The sequence below is a fragment of the Coffea eugenioides genome, chromosome 11 (genome assembly GCF_003713205.1).
Source record: "Coffea eugenioides isolate CCC68of chromosome 11, Ceug_1.0, whole genome shotgun sequence".
Taxonomy (NCBI): domain Eukaryota; kingdom Viridiplantae; phylum Streptophyta; class Magnoliopsida; order Gentianales; family Rubiaceae; genus Coffea; species Coffea eugenioides.
The window spans coordinates 37,736,954-37,758,073 of NC_040045.1; the positions used below are offsets into that span (position 1 = coordinate 37,736,954).

At 33.4% G+C, this 21,120-nt stretch overlaps 2 protein-coding genes across 2 annotated transcripts; both read right to left on the reverse strand.

Annotated features, from left to right (window-relative positions):
* Positions 1-9,085: 9,085 nt before the first annotated feature.
* Positions 9,086-11,201, reverse strand: LOC113752984 (protein PLANT CADMIUM RESISTANCE 2-like). The gene is made up of 4 exons (XM_027297059.1): positions 10,845-11,201; positions 10,591-10,662; positions 10,023-10,235; positions 9,086-9,332 (listed from the first exon to the last, which is right to left on the reverse strand). The coding sequence occupies exons 1-4, from the start codon at positions 11,092-11,094 to the stop codon at positions 9,253-9,255; spliced, it is 615 nt and encodes a 204-aa protein (XP_027152860.1). The 5' UTR covers positions 11,095-11,201; the 3' UTR covers positions 9,086-9,252.
* A 4,889-nt stretch (positions 11,202-16,090) lies between these two features.
* On the reverse strand, positions 16,091-17,282 carry LOC113754353 (protein PLANT CADMIUM RESISTANCE 2-like). Its single transcript, XM_027298743.1, has 4 exons — positions 17,154-17,282; positions 16,583-16,654; positions 16,261-16,473; positions 16,091-16,172 (listed from the first exon to the last, which is right to left on the reverse strand). Exons 1-4 carry the CDS (start codon positions 17,272-17,274, stop codon positions 16,096-16,098), a joined length of 483 nt encoding a protein of 160 aa, XP_027154544.1. The 5' UTR covers positions 17,275-17,282; the 3' UTR covers positions 16,091-16,095.
* Between the last annotated feature and the right edge of the window lie 3,838 nt (positions 17,283-21,120).

Sequence of the window (21,120 nt, forward strand, 5' to 3'; positions counted from 1 at the left end):
GCTCAAACGTGTAAAGATCGTGAATTCTTGCCTGGTTTGGATCGTGTCTTTTCCACAAATATTTTTTCATTTGGATTTTTTATGGAGAATATTTTCTTAACATATATTTTTTTAATTCCTTTTCACCTCAAATGCATTACATATCAAGAAAAGTGCTACAATGCTACTTTTGTTATAAAACTCTCAAAAAATGCAATTCAAATGAACTCTTAAACTTTCTTGTTGAAAAAGGCCCTCTCATTATTCGCCCTATAAATTTTTCCAACTCCTATGATTTTATTACTAGCAAAGTGTTTTATAGTATTTTTTTTTTCAAAGAAGTAGATGTGAATGAACAATTCATCGTTGTTGCATTCAAAAATTAATATAATGTGATATGACAATGAAATGCTGCCTAATTAATAAGACATTTTACCTGTAATTGACCAATTATGAGATCGCGTCATAAAAAAAAGAAGTGTAAACCACCATTGATCCTCTCTTATAAAAATGAAAAGAAATCGATATAATTTATCTTATCATGTGGTCCTCTCAAGTGTATTTAACAAACTACTATCCAATCGTCTATTGCCTCGTATTATCTTTCTTATCCATGTAAGGTTTTACTAATCAAACTTGTCTTTCTAAGAATAGAGAGAGAACAAGTTTTGTTAATTTATTTGTGACCGGAACTTAGTTTTTTTTTTTTTTTTTTAACGGCAATAGACCGCAACTTAGTTCAATGGGGGATAATATATAGCGAGGAAACTTCCGGGACGCGTTTGGAGGACTCGGGAATTGGGCCCTTCTGAGCCGCCGTCAACACCAAGGTTTGATTGTTGGGATAATTTCAAAAACCTCCCTTGAGGTTTCTGACAATTTCATTCGGCTCCCCTTAAGTTTAAAAAATTACACTTACCTCCCATAATATAGTAAAATACCTATAATATCCTTCACTTGGTAGACAATTTTAAATTAAAAGCAATAAGTTTACAAAACCCAAAAAAAAAAAAAATTTCTATCTCTTGTTTATTTTCGTTTCTCTCTTTTCTAGTCAACATAACATCTTTTTATTATCTTCAATTTTATGGATATTAACAAATTAAAATTATAAAATCAACAGAGGGAGCAGATTATGTGTCAAATTAGAAGGAAATGAAGAGCCTCACAGTGATAGATAAATAAATAATGAAATTGATAATTGAAATAGGAAGAAAAACTGAAGATGTGAAACTTGTCATATTTTGTTTGTTATCAAATTTTTTTTTATAAAATGTCAATAATTATATAAGGATTTCTTTCATTGAATTAGAAATTTTTTATTATGATTTTATTGCGGTGGTAGAATTTATTTTCTTTTTTTTAAATATCAACATTTTTAAGACCATAGAAGGATTGTAATGATGGTTCTAGATAAAATTAGCTTGTATTAAAAATATATTTGAACATTGATATTTAATTTTGGGGTATAAAATTGGTTATCAATGGAGTTTGCGTGTATTTTTTTCTTTTTTTTTTTTGCATGACAAATATTGATACTGTGTATACAATTTGAAATCTTTTGAATGGCTATTTGAATTTAGAACTTATGCTTGAATGGTTGTTAGGAATTAAGTTTGTGAATTTGTACAAAGTGTGGAAGAAAATGATTTAGGTATACTATATTTTTCCTTCTTAGTTTTGTGCAAAATGGCAATTTAGGATTTTTGAGAGAAAAACTAGTTTGTTGAACCTACATTTTTGCTAAATAATAAAATATGGGAGGTATATGTAATTTTTAAAATTTGAGGAAGCTCTTTGTAATTGTTAAAAACTTGGGGAGATTTGTGAAATTATCCCTTGATTGTTTTGACTACTGTCCTTTGAGATTGACGATCCTTTGGGTCTTTGGCTTGATATATTGCAATTTCTTCGAGGATTAGAAATGAAGAAATAGTATGATTCCTTCCTTTTTTACTGGATGGAATAAATGATGTCATTTTGGCCATTTTTACTTTTATGTCATCCCTTTGGATAACAAGTATTATTATTTTTATTACTTCACAAAGCAATTGTCATAAATAGTAAATTAATGAATAATTACTTGGAAGAAATAAAAGAAAAAACCTAGCTTAGTTGCTCCATTCAGTAGAAGAACAAAATAAAAGGACAAGATTGGGCGTGGGATAAGTTGTTGCCATAATCATTGAATATGTTTTACTTGTTCAAAGCTATAAGATGTTACCTTGTGACCCTTTGTTTTGTTTTGTTTGGTTCAATAATTAGAGGAGGACTATCAGAATTCTGCTCGCTGTCAAATTCAGGATTCAAATCTTGAACTTGATAATTTGAAAGTGGACGTGTGTGGAGAGGGAAGGGAGGGTAAAACTAATTTTAAAAAAAATACTACAATGCATAGTAGGTAAAAATGTTGAAATCAATTGATTATTCATTTGTTTATTAGATCATAGTAAAGTTTTATTGGTTTTTTCATTTGTTTAAGAATTAGTTACAGAACAAGTCAGTTTGGATTGAGATTTTTTTCCTAAAAAATTTTTGTTGCATTTTAATCTTTTTTTTTATATATATTTTTATTTTACATATATCCAATCTCAAAAAATGCTGTAGTATTATTATCAAAAAAAATTTCAAAAAATCTTCAATCCATATAGATTAGCAATTACATATAGTACTTTAGTTGCATTACATTCGAGCAAGCTGTTGCCTCACCTCCATGACCCAAAATGTGACTAGCTTACACATAATAGTTGCACAAGTAACTTGACAAGTTGATGGTCCACTCACACACCCTGTTACACCTATGCACTTAAATGCGTTCGCGTGTATATGCTTCTAAAGAACTCTTTTAATATCTGCAAACTTTTATATGGTTTTGGGTACAAGACAAACATGTCTCATATTTTCTATGTTGGGACACTTTCATTTTCCGTGACAAATAGACAGATAACTAAATATACATCCTAATTCCATATTTTATATCTTATATAAGTATCAAAACTATACTTGTATTCGTTTTCAAAACATCAAATTCGTAGATTTAGAATGGAGGAACATGAATTTGATCTCTCCCTTAAAATTATTGGGAAATGGGTATTGGTACAGGCACACAATATTAGAGTTAGTCCAGGACAAATTCTCTTTTCCTAAGTACCAATTAAAATAGGAATAAACCAAATCACCAAGTAATAGTACCAGCAGTGATAATAAAATGTAAGAAAAATGAAAGGCACAGAACACCAAGATTTTTATGCGAAAAATTCAAATTGGGAAAAATCACAGGATCTAGTCCAGTCAAAATCTCCACTATCACAATAATGGGAATACACAGGTCTACCCGAAAATATTCGGATGACAATAATATCACCACCACCAACCAAGCAAATCTGCTATAAAATCACCCCCAAAAATTATAACTGTCAAAGTAGTGGGTTTGAAAAGGTGTTACCAAACAAAGAGGAAATTTAAAATCTAAACCGGTAGATGAGTAGAGCCTGACGAGAGGATCACGTGGGTAAAATTTCATTTCAATCGGGCTCTGAATCACCCTCCAATCAAGATCTTGAAGTTTTTCTCTCTCTAGCTCTCTCTTCGTTTTTCTCTCAACCAGCAAGAGATGGCAGCTGACTTTTTTTCCTCACACGTAGACCGAAGAAAGAATCCCACATGCGGCTGCACCCTTTTCTTTTTAAGTCCAATCTTGACTTAAACCTAAGTGTTTGGTTTTGTGGTTTGGCCCATAAATGGGCTGGCCCATAAACCCCAACAATCTCTCCTTCGAACTCATTTGGGGGGTTCCACCAAATCTGCTTCTTGTCTGCAAAATAAGAGCTCCTCCTTAGGTAATGTCTTGGTAAACATATCAGCACCATTATCATTTGTATACATTTTCTCAAGTGTCAATAACTTGGAATCCAATACTTCTCGAATCCAATGATATCTCACATCAATGTGTTTGGACCGAGAGTGAAATGTGGAGTTTTTACACAAATGAATAGCACTCTGGTTGTCACAATAAAGACTATACTTCTCTTGTTTCATACCCAACTCTTGAAGGAATTTCTACAACCAAAGAGTCTCCTTGCATGTTTCAGTGGTTGCGATGTACTCCGCCTCCGTACTAGAAAGAGCGATACACTTCTGTAACTTACTTTGCCATGACACTGCTCCTCCGTAAAAATCATCAAGTACCTAGATGTGGACTTCCTATTGTCAAGATCACCTTCCATATATGCATCAGTGTATCCATCTAGCATAGTTTTATCATTGCCGAAACATAGACACAATCTGGAAGTTCTCTTGAGATACTTGAGAATCCATTTGACAGCATTCCAGTGCTCCTTACTAAGATTAGAGAGATACCGACTGACTACTCCAACTGCATGAGCAATAGCTGACTTGGTGCAAATCATAGCATACATCAATCTACCAACAGCCGAAGCATAAGGAACCTTCTTCATATCTTCTTTATCTTTCTCACTTGTAGGACACTGCTTGATATTTAGTTTAAAGTAACTTGCAAGTGGAGTTGAGACTTCCTTAATCTTACTCATGTTAAACATGTTGAGTACTTTCTCAATGTATTTTTCTTGAGACAACCAGAGTTTTCCATTTTGCCTGTCACGTGAGATTTTCATCCCTACTATCTGTCTAGCCGGATCTAAATCCTTCTTTGCAAAGAATTTACTTAACTCCTTTTTCAACCTGTCAATTTTTATAGTATCACGGCCAACAATCAACATGTCATCAACATATAGCAAGAGAATAACAAAATCACCATTTAAAAAATTTTTCACATAAACACAGTGATCAGATGTAGTCCTGTGGTACCCATGGTCTGTCATGAAGGAGTCAAACTTCTTATACCACTGTTTCGGTGCTTGTTTCAACCCATACAAACTCTTCTTGAGAAGACATACAAGATTTTCCTTACCACTTTCTTTGAATTCCTCCGATTGTTCCATGTAGATCTTCTCTTCCAAGTCGCCATGCATGAAGGTTGTCTCACATCAAATTGTTCGATCTCCAAATTCAAACTGGCTGCAATACTAAGAACAACTTGAATTGATGACATTTTTACCACAGGAGAGAAGATTTCTTCAAAATCTATACCCTTCTTTTGATTAAATCCCTTCACAACCAATCTCACTTTGTACTTTGGTTGTGAACTGTGCTCTTGAGTCTTCAACTTGTGATCCATTTATTGTTTAGAACTCTCTTGCCCTTAGACAGTTTTACTAGCTCATAAGCTCATAAGTGTGATTCTCATGTAGGGACACCATTTTCTCTTGCATGGTTCGCAACCAATCTTCTTTATTCTCATATTCTAAAGTCTCACAGTAGGATTCTGGCTCTCCTCCATCTGTTAACAACAAATATTCATGAGAATTATATCTGCTAGAAGGTCTCCTCTCTCTGATAGATCGCCTAAACTCATCCTGTAGTGGTAGTGGTGGTGGAGTAGATGGTGCCTCATGCTCAAATTCATCAGCAGTAAGATTATCACTATCATTAACATCCTTTCGCTGCTCTGTCTCAGTTCCCCATTGATTAAAATCAACAGGTATTGGAATTGGATCTGGATCTGAATTTGAGCTAGCAGGAATGTTATCTAAATATTTTGAGTTATCACTTTTATCAATGTCTTCAATGATTTGATCTTTAAAGAAGACAACATCTCTGCTCCTGATCACCTTCTTCTCAATAGGATCATATAACCTGTAACCAAAATCTTCATGTCCATAATCCAAGAAAATGCATTATTTTGAACAAATGTCCGACAACCAAAAACTCTCAAGTGCTTAAAGGACACATCTTTTCTCGTCCATACCCTATCTGGGATATCACCATTTAGAGGAATTGATGGAGAAAGATTTATTAAATCAACTGCAGTCCTCATTGCCTCACCCCAAAAGGATTTTGGCAACTGAGCATTAGAAAGCATACATCTGACCCGTTCAGTGATGGATCTATTCATCCTCTCTGCTACTCCATTCTCTTGAGGAGTTTTTGGCACAGTTTTCTTCAATCTAAACCCACGGGGACTTGTAATAGATTTCAAATGGTTCTCTATTCTCACCACCATTATCAGCACGTATACACTTTAACTGCTTACCAGTTTCTCTTTCAACTTTGCTATGAAAGTCTTTAAACACATCCAAAACCCGATCTTTGGATTTTAAAGCAAAACACTAAACCTTTCTGACAAAGCCATCAATAAAAGTTACAAAATAAACAGCACCACCAAGAGACTTATCTTTCATATAACAAACATCAGTGTGAACCAATTCTAACGGATTCAATTTTCTAGACGGAGGAAAATTTTGAAGTGTAACTTTGTGTTGTTTCCCATAAATGCAGTTAACATAGGGTTTAAGTGCATTATCTCTAATTTCAGGTAGGAGCTGTTTGCGAACAAGTGTCTAAATCCCTTTTTCACCCATGTGCCCAAGTCGCTTATGCCAAAGGTCAATTGATGAATCACGAACTGCATTGACTTCTCCTTTCCTTAATTTGGCTTGCATCACGTAGAGGGTACTCTGTTTCTTTCCTCTAGCAACAATGAGATTTCCTTTGCTGAGTTTCCATTTGCCTCCACCTTGCAAGCTATGGTAACCCTCATCGTCAAGTTTTCCTATAGAAATAAGATTAAAGCGAATATCAGGGACAAGTCGAATATTTCTCAATATCAATTGGCACCCGGTATCTGTGTTCAAGTATATGTCTCCCATACCAACAACTTTGCATGAGATCTCATTTCCCATCCTAACATATCCAAAATCTCCTTCGGTATAGGTTGAGAAGAAATGCCTGTGAGAAGTAACATGGTAGGATGCACCCGAATCAGTTACCCAATCACTCTCATAATAAATAATATTCACTTGACCATCATCACAGTACACAAACATGTCATCATGAGCTGCCACAACTGCTGTAGTCTCTTCATCATCTTTTTCCTTCGCCTTACCCTTTTTCTCAATTTGTTCCCGTTTTAGAATTCTGCATTCTTTCATATAATGCCCATTCTTCTTACAATAATAGCATGCAATATTTTTCCGCGACTCAGACCTGTCTCTGGATTTGTCATTCCTGTTGTGGGGTCCTCTACTTTTATTTCTCCCTCTTTTTTTTTTCTTTTTTGTCACCAGGGCATAAGACTCATAGACAATTCCTTGTTCCTTCCTCCTGAACTCTTCATTCATCATGGTCTCTTTTGCAATAGCCATGGTCAACACACCATTAGGAGCTGAATTACTGACAGAGACCACCATGGTTTCCCAACTATTCGATAGTAAACTGAATAATAATAAAGCCTGCACTTCATCATCCAAATTCAAATTTAATGTAGTTGCCTGGTTTATCAATCCCTGAAAATTACTCAGGTGTTCAGTCATATTTTCCCCATCTTTAAATGTCATTCGAGTAATTTGTTTCAGACAACTAGCCTTGTTCAACCAGTCTTTCGTTCATACATACTTTCAGGTTTTTTTCATAATACATCAGTTCTGGTGTCATTAGCAAATTTTGAAAAATACTTTGACCAATCCATTTTTTAATATTACCAACAGTTTTTCTATGCATAACAGTCTATTTTTCATCACTCATATCACTTGGTCTACCTTTATCCCTTAGAACAGATTCAAACAAATCTCTACAATACAGGTAATCTTCCATTCTAGACTTTCAAATCGAATAATTAGTAGCATTCAATTTTATCATGCAACCACTATCCGAATCATTCATTTTTAACCAGTACAAATAAGCAGCCCAACCTGACTGTTCTGATACCACTTGTTGGGAAAGTGGTACTGGTACAGGCACACAATATCAGAGTTAGCCTAAGACAAATTTCTCTTTCCCCAAGTACCAATTAAAATAGGAATAAACCAAATCACCAAGTAATAGAACCAGCAATGATAATAAAATGTAAGAAAAATAGAAGACACAGGACACTAAGATTTTTACGTGAAAAACCCAAATTGAAAAAAATCACGGGACCTAATCCAGTCAAAATCTTCACTATCACAATAATGGGAATACACAGGTCTACCCGAAAATATTTGGATAACAATAATATCACCACCACCAACCAAGCAAATCTGCTATAAAATCACCCCCAAAAGTTACAACTGTTAAAGTAATGAATTTGGAAAGGTGTTACCAAATAAAGAGAAAATTCGAAATCTGAACTAGTAGATAAGTAGAGCCTGACGAAAGGATCGTGTGGGTAAAATTTCGTCTTAATCGGGTTCCAAATCACCCTTCAATCAAAACCTTGAAGTCTTTCTCTCTCTTCATTTTTCTCTCGACCAGCAAGAGATGCTGACTTTTTTTCCTGAGACGCAGACCGAAGAAAGAATCCCACATGCGGCTGCACCCTTTTCTTTTTAAGTCCAATCTTGACTTAAACCTAAGTGTTTGGTTTTGTGGTTTTGTCCACAAATGGGCTGGCCCACAAACCCAACAAAAATAACAATAATAATGACTCCCCGAGCTTCCTTTCGTTGCACAAGCATCCTACCAAGAAACAATGGGTAGAGGGCTGTTTTGTAAATACTTTGGCCGGTAATTTTGTAAATTGCCAGGCCATTTGAACCCTTTTTTATTTCTTTGAGCAAGAGGCCATTTGATCTTTGAAGTTGGTTTAATTTAGAGCATCTAAGAGGTGTGTACAAGCATGAAATTTTGGGAATGGAAGTAAAAAGGGAATGCACAAATAGTTGAAGCTATTTTTTTCTTTAAAAATGAAAACAGAAAATGAAAAACACAAGCACATAATTGACATGCTTTTTCATGTGTCTTTTAGTACATAACCTCCTAATTGCTATATTTTCAGCATGTCAAATGCACAAATAGTCAAAAATGAGCTCCAAATTTGGCTTGGATTTAGAGCACAAGAACTTGTATTTGCAGACTCCTAGATAGAGGTAACACATCAACATGTTCTGATACTTCAGCTTCCTTTGCCACAAAGCCTCTTCAATTAGGCGTCAATGATTTTGAATTTTACATAAAGTATAATATGAAAATTTTTTTTGTTAGTATAACTTTTTTCTGATAAAAAAATTTATATGAAATAAAAAGATGATCGAAAATTAGACGTATAATATGAAAAAACAAACGCAGCTATCATATAATTCATTCACCAAACTTTTTATATATGTTACATATCGTGTATATATATATATATATATATATATAGTGAATGGACAAAAAGGTTGAACTGAATGCGAAGATTTGTGATTTCGTTCAACAACTTTGTCATCTGCCAATCAGCTATCGATTCATTCCTTGTGGAATAACCGGTGAAGACATTGTCCGTCCACCATTTTGTCTCTCCACATTTTCACGCCAACCTATCAATTCCACACAAGCCCACAGAAAATTACAACGATAAGGACAATCAAATTAAAATTTTTTTTTTTTTTGTTGAAGGTCAATCAAAAAATTCCAACATAAAAATTCTTAAACTGTTTGTACAAGTTTTAAATTTTGCAATACGTTATCGGTTGACTTCACTTTGCACCCTTAAACTATATCTGAATTTTCATTGTGGTCCCTAATATTTGCCATGGGACACTTTAGTTCTTAAAATATAGAATCTGTTCCACTTAATTAAAATTATTGATGGAAGTGGGATATATTTTATATAAACAGTAAATTGGGATAAATTTTATATTTTAGGGGCTAAAGTGAGAAATTATGTACTGTTCTATTTTGAAGTTTAGAAATCAAAGTGAAAAATTGAGTATAATTGAAAGCTGTAAAGTGGAAATATTTGATGAACTTGGCCCGACAAAAGATATTTAAAATTTCAACCAACAAAAATCAAGTCATTAATAATCACCTAATATTCAGTTCATTATAACTCGCAAGGATGTCAAAAAAGAAGAAGAAGGTGTTGTTAGTTTCAGATTGACAATTTGCAGAACAATTTTCCAAATAAGGATGTAACTATGTTCATCATCAAGTTTTCAAGAATTTGAACATCTACAGCAGGAACCAATGTCCAAAATATCAGAGAGAGATTGAGTTGTTTTTCTTACCAAGTGACATGTCAAATCCCTGGCTTTTGAGGTGACGATGTTCTTGACACAGGGCACAACATTCACAGCAGCAATGAACAAGAAAATCTGGACAAGGGCTTTCAGGCAACATATATTGCCTCCTCATTCTATTGCGGTAGAAGCCAGAGTAAATGCATCCACAGCCACTGAAATAGCATAGCAGCCCATACAGCCCTGCACTTACCACACAAGCTGCATTCCACAACCAATCAGCACCACAGAATTTTAGTCTCACTCCCCCACCATCCAATGAGTTTTTTTAAACAAATATTGATCACTGTCCTTTTAGACCCTTTTGATCTCTTATTAATAAAATTTACTAGAATAAGCTCCTTGTATCATTTGCCTTTACAATTTAATAATTCCCAACTCATGTTCTTGAAAGATTTAAGATTTTGTAAATTTTGGAGTGCTAAATTTGTATCCAAATAATTAATTAGTTTGACCTAAGTTATATAGGAGAATGTTTAAATTGTAGAAAAAGGAGTAGATCAAGTGATCAACGATAAATATATCTATCACAGTTCTAGTTATAGAATTTACGTACGAGTTGATCCTTTGTCTACAATTTCTGCAACTTGTCCAAAAGTCACACATGGCAACCAACATGTTAAGCAACCTGCAAAATAAAAATTAAAGCTAAAAGATCGAAAATAACAAATAGGATCTAAAACATAATCAAGATCAAGGTAAACTGCTTTCTCTTTTTTTTTAAAATTATATATTGCATTGATTGATTAAAAAAAAAAAAAGCTACTAACGTGGGAAAGTTATGTACGGTTTGAAAGTGTCAAAACTTACAAGTTGAGCAATCGGAGCAACAGCCGCAAAGGCCGGTGGACCAATTCCCTGAACCTGAAGAAGGATCTGTTGGAATAGGAAACTGAGGTCGTGGCTGATAGTGATCGACATAGTGGTAGTTTGCCGGTGGTATCACCGGAATCCCCGTCACCGGAGGCTGACTGTACGGTGGTGCTGGTGGTTCTGGTGGTGCTGGTGGCGCTGAGGGCGGTGGAGATTTTTGATACTCTTTTGATACAGATGGATACATAGTTCAACGCAAGTTCTGATTTGTGATATTTTTTCTACCAAAAATTGAGATCGGATTTGTCATAATTCGTTATGACAAGGAAAGAAGAGATGGGTTTTGTTGGTGTCAATATTCTTGAATGGTAAATTTCTTGAATTTATAGAAGCAGACAATTTAGAAGTGTCGATGCCCCCAAGGCCCAGGCCCCATGCATTACTGTCTTGGAAATTACGATGTCCCCATGCCATATGCATTACTGTCTTGGAAACTACCTTAACGCGTCGTCCAACGTATACGTCGTCCGTACTTCAAATAAAATTTTTCACCTTTTGCTTTTAAAATAATAATTTTATATTTCATATAAAATTAAATCGATGAAATTTAATTCTAACATAAGTTTTTAATCATTAATTTATCATGAATTCATCACATAATGCACACATGAAAATTTTTTAAGGACAAAAATTTTAGATCCTATTTGTAATTAAATAAATGATCCAATTCGTATTCATTTTTATCATTAAAAACAAGATTTAACCCGAACTATATTTATTTAAAAAAAGTTAAATATGATCTAATCCATATCCATTTTTGCTCGTAAATAAGTATAATCTAATTTTTTTTATACATAAAAAATAATTGCATGGAAATCACATGATGATTTCAAACTAAAAAAAGTTGGAAACCTGGGTCAAATTTTATTAATTTGAATTTATAAGGGAAATAAAGTTAATATTTAAGAGTGAAAGATGAAAAAATTCATTAACAAAATATGAGGGATATTTTGAATGATTTCACATAAAATTAACAATAAGGAAACTATTAGAGAAAAATCTTGTTTTCTTTTGGATTAATAATATGCCGGTTTGGTATCAGACCATTAGTTCGTTGAGCTCCCCATTTGACCATGGGGGTTGCAGTAGTTAAGACGCAATTTGAGATGTATACTAGTAGCTTTTACAATTTTGCTTAACATGGCAATTCACAAAGTGCCGGAGTCATGGTCTTTGTTGAGTAAAAAGGGCAACAAAATAATTCAAAGAATGGAAAACACTAGTCTAACATCTCTTATGCCTAAAATTTTGACATTCATGTGAAATGTGAATTTTGAAATATGAATTTTTGAAAACTTGGGCATTAAGTTAACAAAAAAGAGAGTAAAAGACACGACAAACGCCAAGTGGTATTTTTTTTTTGGCTTGCTTTGGCCCGGGGGAATGAGTCAAAGTCCTCACCAAGTCAATTCTTGGGTAAATCTTTATAATTAACCATAGTACAAGATATATTTTGGGGCAAAAACCTGGTCTGCTCTCTAACTATTAGCCTTACACACTTTCAGCCCTTCAACTATTATTTGTATAGTTTTAGTTCTATTACTTCCAAAAACGTATATTTCTAGCCCTTTTGTTAATTTCAACCATTAAGTCTAACAAAATCTACCTCAAAATGATGTAATTTTGATCATTTTCAATCCTCCAGTCACATCTAATTACCATTGCGACTAGTACACGCCAATCAACGGCCATTGATCATTGGTGATCAATAGTTGACCACTATTTTAGTGTTATCAAATTCATATGAAATTATACTTTTAGACTCTATTTTTCAAGTAGATTCCAAATTTGAACTCAGATTTCTATGAATCTTACTAGTTATGAGTAGAATTTCGCTTGTGTATTGTGCACGGTGTAATTTCTGTTGGTTTTAATGACTCAAATAGACAAAAAGGTCAGAAGTATATGCTTTTAGTAGTTGCAAAACAAAAAATATACAAAAAATAGTCGTACGGCTATAAGAGTATTGACTTAATAGTTTGAGGGCCAACTAGAGAATTTGTCCTGCGTTTTTTCGATGTAGAAGTGATCCAATACGAACTGCCAATGGACAACCAACAAGAAAAAAGCATATTGGATCCAGTAGGCGTGAAACTTTCTTGGGCTCGTATTCTCATAAAGAGGGTTGGGTCGAATTAAATATTGCTGGCAAGAGGTGGTGGATTGCAATAAAGCTTTAGGCTCTGGGTATGCAGGTTGTTTGGGACTTTAGACTTAGGCAAGCTGGAGTCAGATTCCAAGTTGGATAATTGTTTGATTATAACTATAACACTTTCGCCAAATGATTCTGACCAACCTTTTCTTTGATTCTCTTTTCTATTCTTAATCACTCCAATGGAGAAAGGGAAGGAGGAGAAAAGGAAGGAGAAAGAGAGAGATATCTCACAGAAGTGAAACTCAAATTTTTTGCCCCATTATTTCTGAGAAATTTGGGTGCTCTTATAATCTTTAATCAAATTCACAAAAAAAAGGAACTTTATGCTCAAAGCAAAACGGAATACAAACGGCATTCCTTGTTTTCCAATATATTCTGTTTTCCTTTTTTAATGCCCAAACAATACAGTTTTGGAGGCTCACTTTAAGTTGATTGTGTGTCCTCATCTCGTTCGTTCATACGTTGGTTTTAATCCTGGCCAAGAATCTGCGAGAAATGGAAATTGCAAGGCCTCAACCCCATTATTAAGAGGGGATGAAACATATGTAGATTGCATGATTTTGGTGTAAAGAAAAAAGATGATTTTGGTGTGATGCTTTCCTGCCAACTCGAATTCGTATCTCTCTTGAAACGTCTGTCGGTAGCATAGGGCTTATCGATTGCGTCTTACCCCTCCGTGTAATTAACAGACTATTACACGAGACGGAGTTTACTCAGAGTTTATTCTCAAGTAACAGTTGCAGATTTATTGTGAACCAAAAAAAAATGAATGACCAAGGAATGACATTGCCTATTTGATATATTGGAATTACATCTGGATAGTGCACCGATTATTGGTGCCAATCTCGCGGCTTTTGTAAATCCACAGGGCAAGCATTGTCCCGTTTTTCAAAACAGAATCAATCTTTTTTCGCTACCCAATAACATGTGTTTTGTTTATGATTCTTATTACAGAGATGCCTGGTAAATGAATGATTCATAACATCAAAACTAGTATCTTTAGAACCCTTTTAGAACCCACCAAAAGTGACACCAAAGTTTAGTTGTTTGAAAATAATTCATGTAAAAGTGCGAGCTAAATCGTTCATTGAGATGGAGATCATGATATCCAAGATCATCATTCTTAGATTGACAACGAATGCGAAGTAAATTGGAATTGTTTGGAAGCCCGCTAACTATAATAACCTCATATGGCTCAAAAGCTGCAAAAACACGAACAATCTGGAGATAAAAACAAGGATACAAGGAGAGGGAGGTGAAAGCTATATCTATTTCTTGTGTCACTCATTTTGGAAGTTTAAGAAACGGTATAGTTCCATTAATTTCTTATCTAACTAGGGATTTATGGAGGTCAACTTGAGATCCCAAATTAATAGCACTGTCTTCGTTTATCATTATTAAATGAACTATCTATATTCTACTCAATGGTGGAAAAATCATGAAGTTTCCGGTTATGAGGTTGGCGTGGACAATTGAGTCGGATTTAGTCGATTAGGAAAATAATTGCTCGAGCATTTTGTTGGCACGAGATGCATAGAAAGTTTTTAAACGTACAAGGCCACATTGGTCATCCTCATCTAAGAGCTTGAGATCTACAAATATATTTATTTTATGAAAGGCAGAACTTTTTTAAATTCAAGATAGATGACAATATTTGAATTTTACGGTTGCTTCATCCTTTTATTTCATGCGCTTGGCATAAAATAAAAAACGCCATTAATTTTTTATATATTGACTGAGTATATATTGTCGAGATTGGGTACATGATAAATAATTATAATTTGAATTTAAAATTCAAATTCAAATTTTATGTTATGCATCTAACCGTACTAGTGTATATTTGCTCCATCTGAATTATGTTACTATATATGTTGCCACTAAATTTCTTCATTTTTATTCTAAATCTTGTACGCTAAAAATAAGGTTAAACCTACTTAAAATTTGATTTTCACTAATTTAACATAATCCAATGTTTTGGGCCAAAAAAAAAGATAATTAGGATGATTTCATAAGCTCCCTTCCCGTGATTATACGTCCATTGGAAATGATTAATCCCATGATGAAGGACAAGTTAGACTATTTATCTTATCAACTATTCAAAAACAAACACATAATACTCAAAAAGGATTATCAACAACAAACACAAAATCATCGAGAAACATTAATTATTCTGGTCGAGTAGGAGAAATACTGGAAAAGTAAAGTAAGAGTAAAATTCTACAGTTTTCTTTTAATTTTTTGGCTATTGTATATGTCTAAACAACTAAAACACAATGTAGAATACCTTAGAATTTTAGCAAATATCCAATTTAGTCCTACTTCAGTAAATTGTTATATTTGTGAAATATAAGTGGCTTGATCTGTCAGTTCAACTAAAAGCAGTTCAAGTTCAATCTCAAGAGGCAAAAAGTTTCATTAATTAAAATTGAGTGAAATTTCATTAGTAACCCAATTAATATTTTGAACAATGCACATTACAAACTAGTAAAATCCGCTTACCTATGTTATTTGGCTTATTCTATATCTGCTTTAGTCATTTCACAGAGAATGTTTGAAGAATAGTTTATTCTTGAGCTAGAGGGCATCATAAGAGTTCGGGCTTCATAAGAGTTCGGGCTTGTTTGATAACGCTACCTAATGCTAGCCTTTTTTTTTTTAATAAATTTTTACGTTTTTTATGAACATATTTTTCAATCACTTTTTTATTTCACATACATCAAATCACATACACCAAATCGCTATAGTATATTTTTTTTACAAAAACTCTAAAAAATAATAATTCAAAGATTCTCTAAAAGGAACCGAAAGCAAAAAAAGAAAAAAGAACTTTGAGAAGTTTCAAGCTGAACTCGAGAGCTTGAAAAAAAAAATGGAATATCACTTCATAACAAACAATACCCAACATCAAAGGGATTCTTCCTACAAAACTTGTAAGACTTCTTATTCAACAAATAATCTCTACAAAAGCCAAGTACTGTTTATCCAACGTCTTCACAACATATGATAAACGGGACATGCAACTGTTTTATGTCCCTATCGGTTCATTCCTCCTTGAAAATTTGGTGCACTTGTCACTCCACCATTTTGCTTCGCCACATTTCCTTGCCAACCTAAAAATTTCACAAGAAGCAAATAAAATAAGAAACATTCCCCAAATATAACTTCATAATAAGGATAAAGTATTACATATAACTTTACCAATTGACATGTCGAATCCACGATTTTTGAGCTCACGATACTCTTGACACAAGGCACAAGAATCACAACAAAAATGGACTAGGCAATCCCCACAAGGGCTTTCAGGTAACATGTATTGCTGCCTCAGTTTGGTACGGTAGAAGCAAGAATATATGCATGCACAGCCAGTAAAATAGGCTAATAAGCCATAAAGTGCCCCACTTGCTCCACAGGCTGCAGCCACCCAAAATCACAAGTTATAAATTTACATATAGCCAATGTCATATATGCAAATTATAATTTCTGTGAAAAATTTATTTCATTCTTTGTTTTTCAAACTTACAAGTTGACCCTTCATCTACAATTTCTGCAATTTGTCCAAAGGTTATGCACGGACACCAGCATGTCATGCAACCTGCAGCAAATTAGAGAACAAAAATGTGTAAGATATCGTAAAGTGTAGGAAGTAATTCAATTTTATTCTCCCAAAATTTAGCTTTCCATGGTCTAATCTCAAAAGAACAATTTATTTTTATGATACTCGCATATTGTTTCTTTTCAGTTTGATGTCTACATGGTAATTAATTTATTCTCCTACAATTTAGCTTTTCATGATCTAATTTCAAATTAATTATCCATTTGTCTGGTACTCGCATAGCGTTTGTTTTCAGTTTGAACTCTAGATGCGTTTCAATTCGAATTTTCTTATTCTACACAGCTTGAAAGTTAAATAAATCTAGGGGAGTAACTACTTCAAACTTACACCAAAAAAAAAAAAAAAAAAAAAACCATAATGTGATCAGTACTTCGACTAATGTCTTGATACAAGAAAACTTAGGAGAAGAAAGTAGCAACAATCCAACATATAAAGGATCAAAGTTGCAGTTCTTTTTTTGTGAATATATGAAACTTACAATTTGGGACGTCGGAAAAGCAGTCACAAAGGCCAGTAGACCATGAACCAGTTGTATTAGCATGGAAATGGGCTGCAGCTTGAGGCTTATAATTATCAGTATAACTGTAGCTCGGGGGCATGACCGGAACGCCCGTTACTGGCGGCTGACTAGCTGTTTCCGGCGGCGGTGTTGGTGCAGAGGGCACTGGAGACTTTTGAAACTCATTGGGTTTGGAAGAGAACATATTTTGATCAACACTGATGAAGAATGTTAATTATAAGTACAAAAGGAGATATTGAAGATAATGAAGATGGCAAGACAATGTATTGTTAGTGATTTTTGAGTAGTTTTGATGCTTGATGCAATGGCCATTATATAGGTAGAGGTGCACGTATTTGTATACACGGATTGTCGGAAAGAGTCTATGAGAATTGAGGAAATGGGTCAATTTCTTGAAACGTTCCTTCACGCGTCCTAATCTCTTAATATTTGACTCGGAATCCAGATTATTTTATAGGGATAAATTTCACTTTGATCCTCAAGTATAGACATATTTCTACTTTAGCCCTCAATCTTTAAATATAGCTACTTTATTCCATAAAATTTGAAATCCGTCACATTTTAGTACAATTAGAGCCTTAATGTCCAAGGAAAGAAACATATATTTTTTTTTATAGGAAAAAGTTAAATTCGAATTACATATTTGTCTAGTGGTAACAATAGTATGTATTGGTAAATAAGTCGGCCATTTTAATCTAATTTTAAAAAGCCAAATTGATTACAATTATGTATTGTTCTTTTAATCCTTCTCCTCCTCCAATTTGAGAATTAATGATTCTACTAGTTATGTGCTTTGCTTTTTTGTTTTTTGTTTTTTTGTCAATTGTTTTATATGTTAAAGTTTTTTTTCTTAGGCATCTATTTCGTATACATAAAAGTAGAACCTACGGTGGGATCCATATAGGCCTTGATTTAGGCAGCTTCTCCTTTGCTTTTCTTTTTTATAGTGTTTGACTCATTAAAAATCATTTGTTAACTCATCGTTAATCTTGGGATAAATTTGTGAAATTGAATCTGAAAAAGTCCAAAAACGAATTACCAATAAGGGAGTGGATGGACCACGACATTATTTTGTGGAGCAAACTCACAATATAGGAATTAAGGAGTGATTAGATTGTTCACGGAAGCTTAAAACAGTTCGTGTACGAAACAACTTTTCGTGCATCTTCATGAGCTAACTTATGATTGACCGAGACAAAAGATTCACTTTAAGATCCAGAATTGGTCGAAAATGAAACTACTGATGGAGTTTCAAACTAAGTGCGAAGCATATCGGGTCTAGTCGGTCGTCCTCGGGGTGGAACTTTCTTGGTTAGGTTTGGGTCAAATTAAATGTTAATAGGTATGCTATTGGCAACCTGGGTCTGAAGGGGATGGTGGTATGGTTCGAGATGAAGAGGGCTGGTGGATATTCAGGTTCTTGAAATGATACGAAACTGGATGGGCAACTATTCTTGCAGGCCATGGTCATTGTTGGGGGGATTGGGTTTATTTGCATTTGTCAGGTATTATTGCATGGCATTGACGCATGAACAAGCACAACAGATATACAAATTAATAACTAAATGTAGATATTAAAACATCAACATGCAAACACTGTGTTAGCGTCTACATTAAACTTGTTGTGTACGTTGTTTGTTTAGTGTCTATATATATTGTTTATGTCTATTGAGTTAGTGCATATATTTTTTTATGATATAATTGTGAGTGACAATTAGAGGCATCAGTATTTTGAAACTCGTACTAGGTAATAACTCGATCAGATTTAAGAGTTAGGAATCAATGAGTTTGATTGATTGCATTGGGGCCAAAAAATGGGGAACTGGATGACAAAATAATGATGTTACAAATATTTTTTAATTTCATATATCAACAAACAACATAAAAAAAAATAATCTCTTATGATGTTTTTAGGTTTTAAATGAAAATTGGTCAGTTTATAACTAAACGCACAACACGTAAGTGATAAAATATAGTAATTAAGTTGTACTTGAAATTAAAAAAGTATTCATTGGTGTACTTATAGTTGTCCAAATTATCCTAATATTAATAAAAAATGCCATAAAGTTTTGGAGTATCAAGCTCAAGTTAAGGGAAATCTATAGAAAACTTCAAAAAGAAAACAAATGCATTAAAAAAACAATAAAGAAATCTGTTTTCTCATTTTTTTCCCCTAATTTTTTCGAGTTAGACTAATCGACCTGATTCTCTGCTATTCGATTTGTTCAGAAGACTTGAACACAAAAAAACTAGTTTCCGGTTCAGCCAGTTGAATTGCCTAGCCCGGTTTGAGTTTCAAAACACTTTACAAAGATTAGGGATTTGCTTACTGATAATTGAGAGTGCAAATTAAACCACTAGTTTAGACAAAGGTAACTCCTTTCTAGTTGTTTGGCAAAAATAAGAGCGTGCAATTTGGGATTGCTTTGTCATCCAATCATAAAGATGAAGTCTGTCAATATTTGTCCCTGAATTGTACATCGTCTTATTTTTATGTAATTAGGCTTTAAGCCTTCTTTGTAAAAGAAACAAAAAATAATAAAAAATGAAGCATATCTAGATTACAAGATTTAGTGTAAAAAAAAGGACTAAAGTAGGTATAACTCCAAAGGAATGGTGAATAATCAAGAAAAAATGAATTGTTTATTTGGTGTAATTATTTTCAAAGATAATTCATCAACTATTGCAGGCCAATCTCACAACTTTAATAAATCCTGCGAAAGAGAAGCGTCTCACTTTACAAAATATATAGAATCCATTTTCTTTTACTAACCAATAGCATGTATTTCTTAATGAATTCCCACCACAATAGTGCATGGCCATTAAATAATTTATGACATCAAATCTTGTATCATTGGAGCCACAACAAAAGTGGCAGTTAAATTTAGATATATACAAGTAATGCACCTTAAAGTTCCACCTAAATGGATCATTTTGATGTAAATCATGGTATCCATAATCTTCTTCCTAGCCCGATTGACACTTGACATTGAATGCGAAACAAGTCGGAATTATTTGGAAGCCCTCTAACTAGGTTACCTTCATATGTCGGCACAGGATTTGCAAGAAAAATTAAACAGTCTGGATATGGCAAAACGATACAAATAGAGTAAGGGAAAACTACTTTTAACTCATTTCGAAATTTTAGGAAACGATATGGTTCTCAACAACTTCTTAACTAGCAACTCCCAAGATAAAACTTAGTTAAGCATAAATATATACAAACATAATCTCAAAACAGTAAATGAGTTTTCTAAGGTTTGCTCCCGAGATAAACCTGAATATTCTACCTAAAAATAGTTTCATACTGTAATATAAAACCTTTATTTTAGGGATAATATCAGAAACCTCCATTGAGGTTTCTCCTAATATCACTCGGCACATAAGGTTATAAAAATATCACATACCTCCCCTAATAATTGTAAAAAGATTATATTAACTCTCACTTGATATATAATTTGCATATCAATAAATGAAACTCAAAAATTTTTAAAAAAGAAACAAAAGTCACTTTCTTCTCTTTCTATTTTCTCCAATATTCTCTCTTACTCAATTTTTTGATGACTATGCAATATTTTATTTATAAATTATAATAAAATGAATTTATTTATCTTTTACTTTTTGTGATTGTGATAGAGTGGGATATGATTTATTTATTTATTTTGAGTTAATTTTTATAATAATCAGTACAATTTAAAAGGTTTGGACACTAGTTGAGAAAAAGTTAAAAAAATATAAAGTTTATAAGAAATCAGTTTTGAGCGTATAGAGTTAAATTGGTGCAAGTGTATTTCTTTACAAATATCTTTTTTATTTTTCAAATATCGCTACAGCGTTATGATGTGGTACTACTAGCAGAGATTGTTTGATAGGTAATGGTTTTCTTGAAATAAACAAAGTGGTTTAGGAATATTTTTATTTAGCA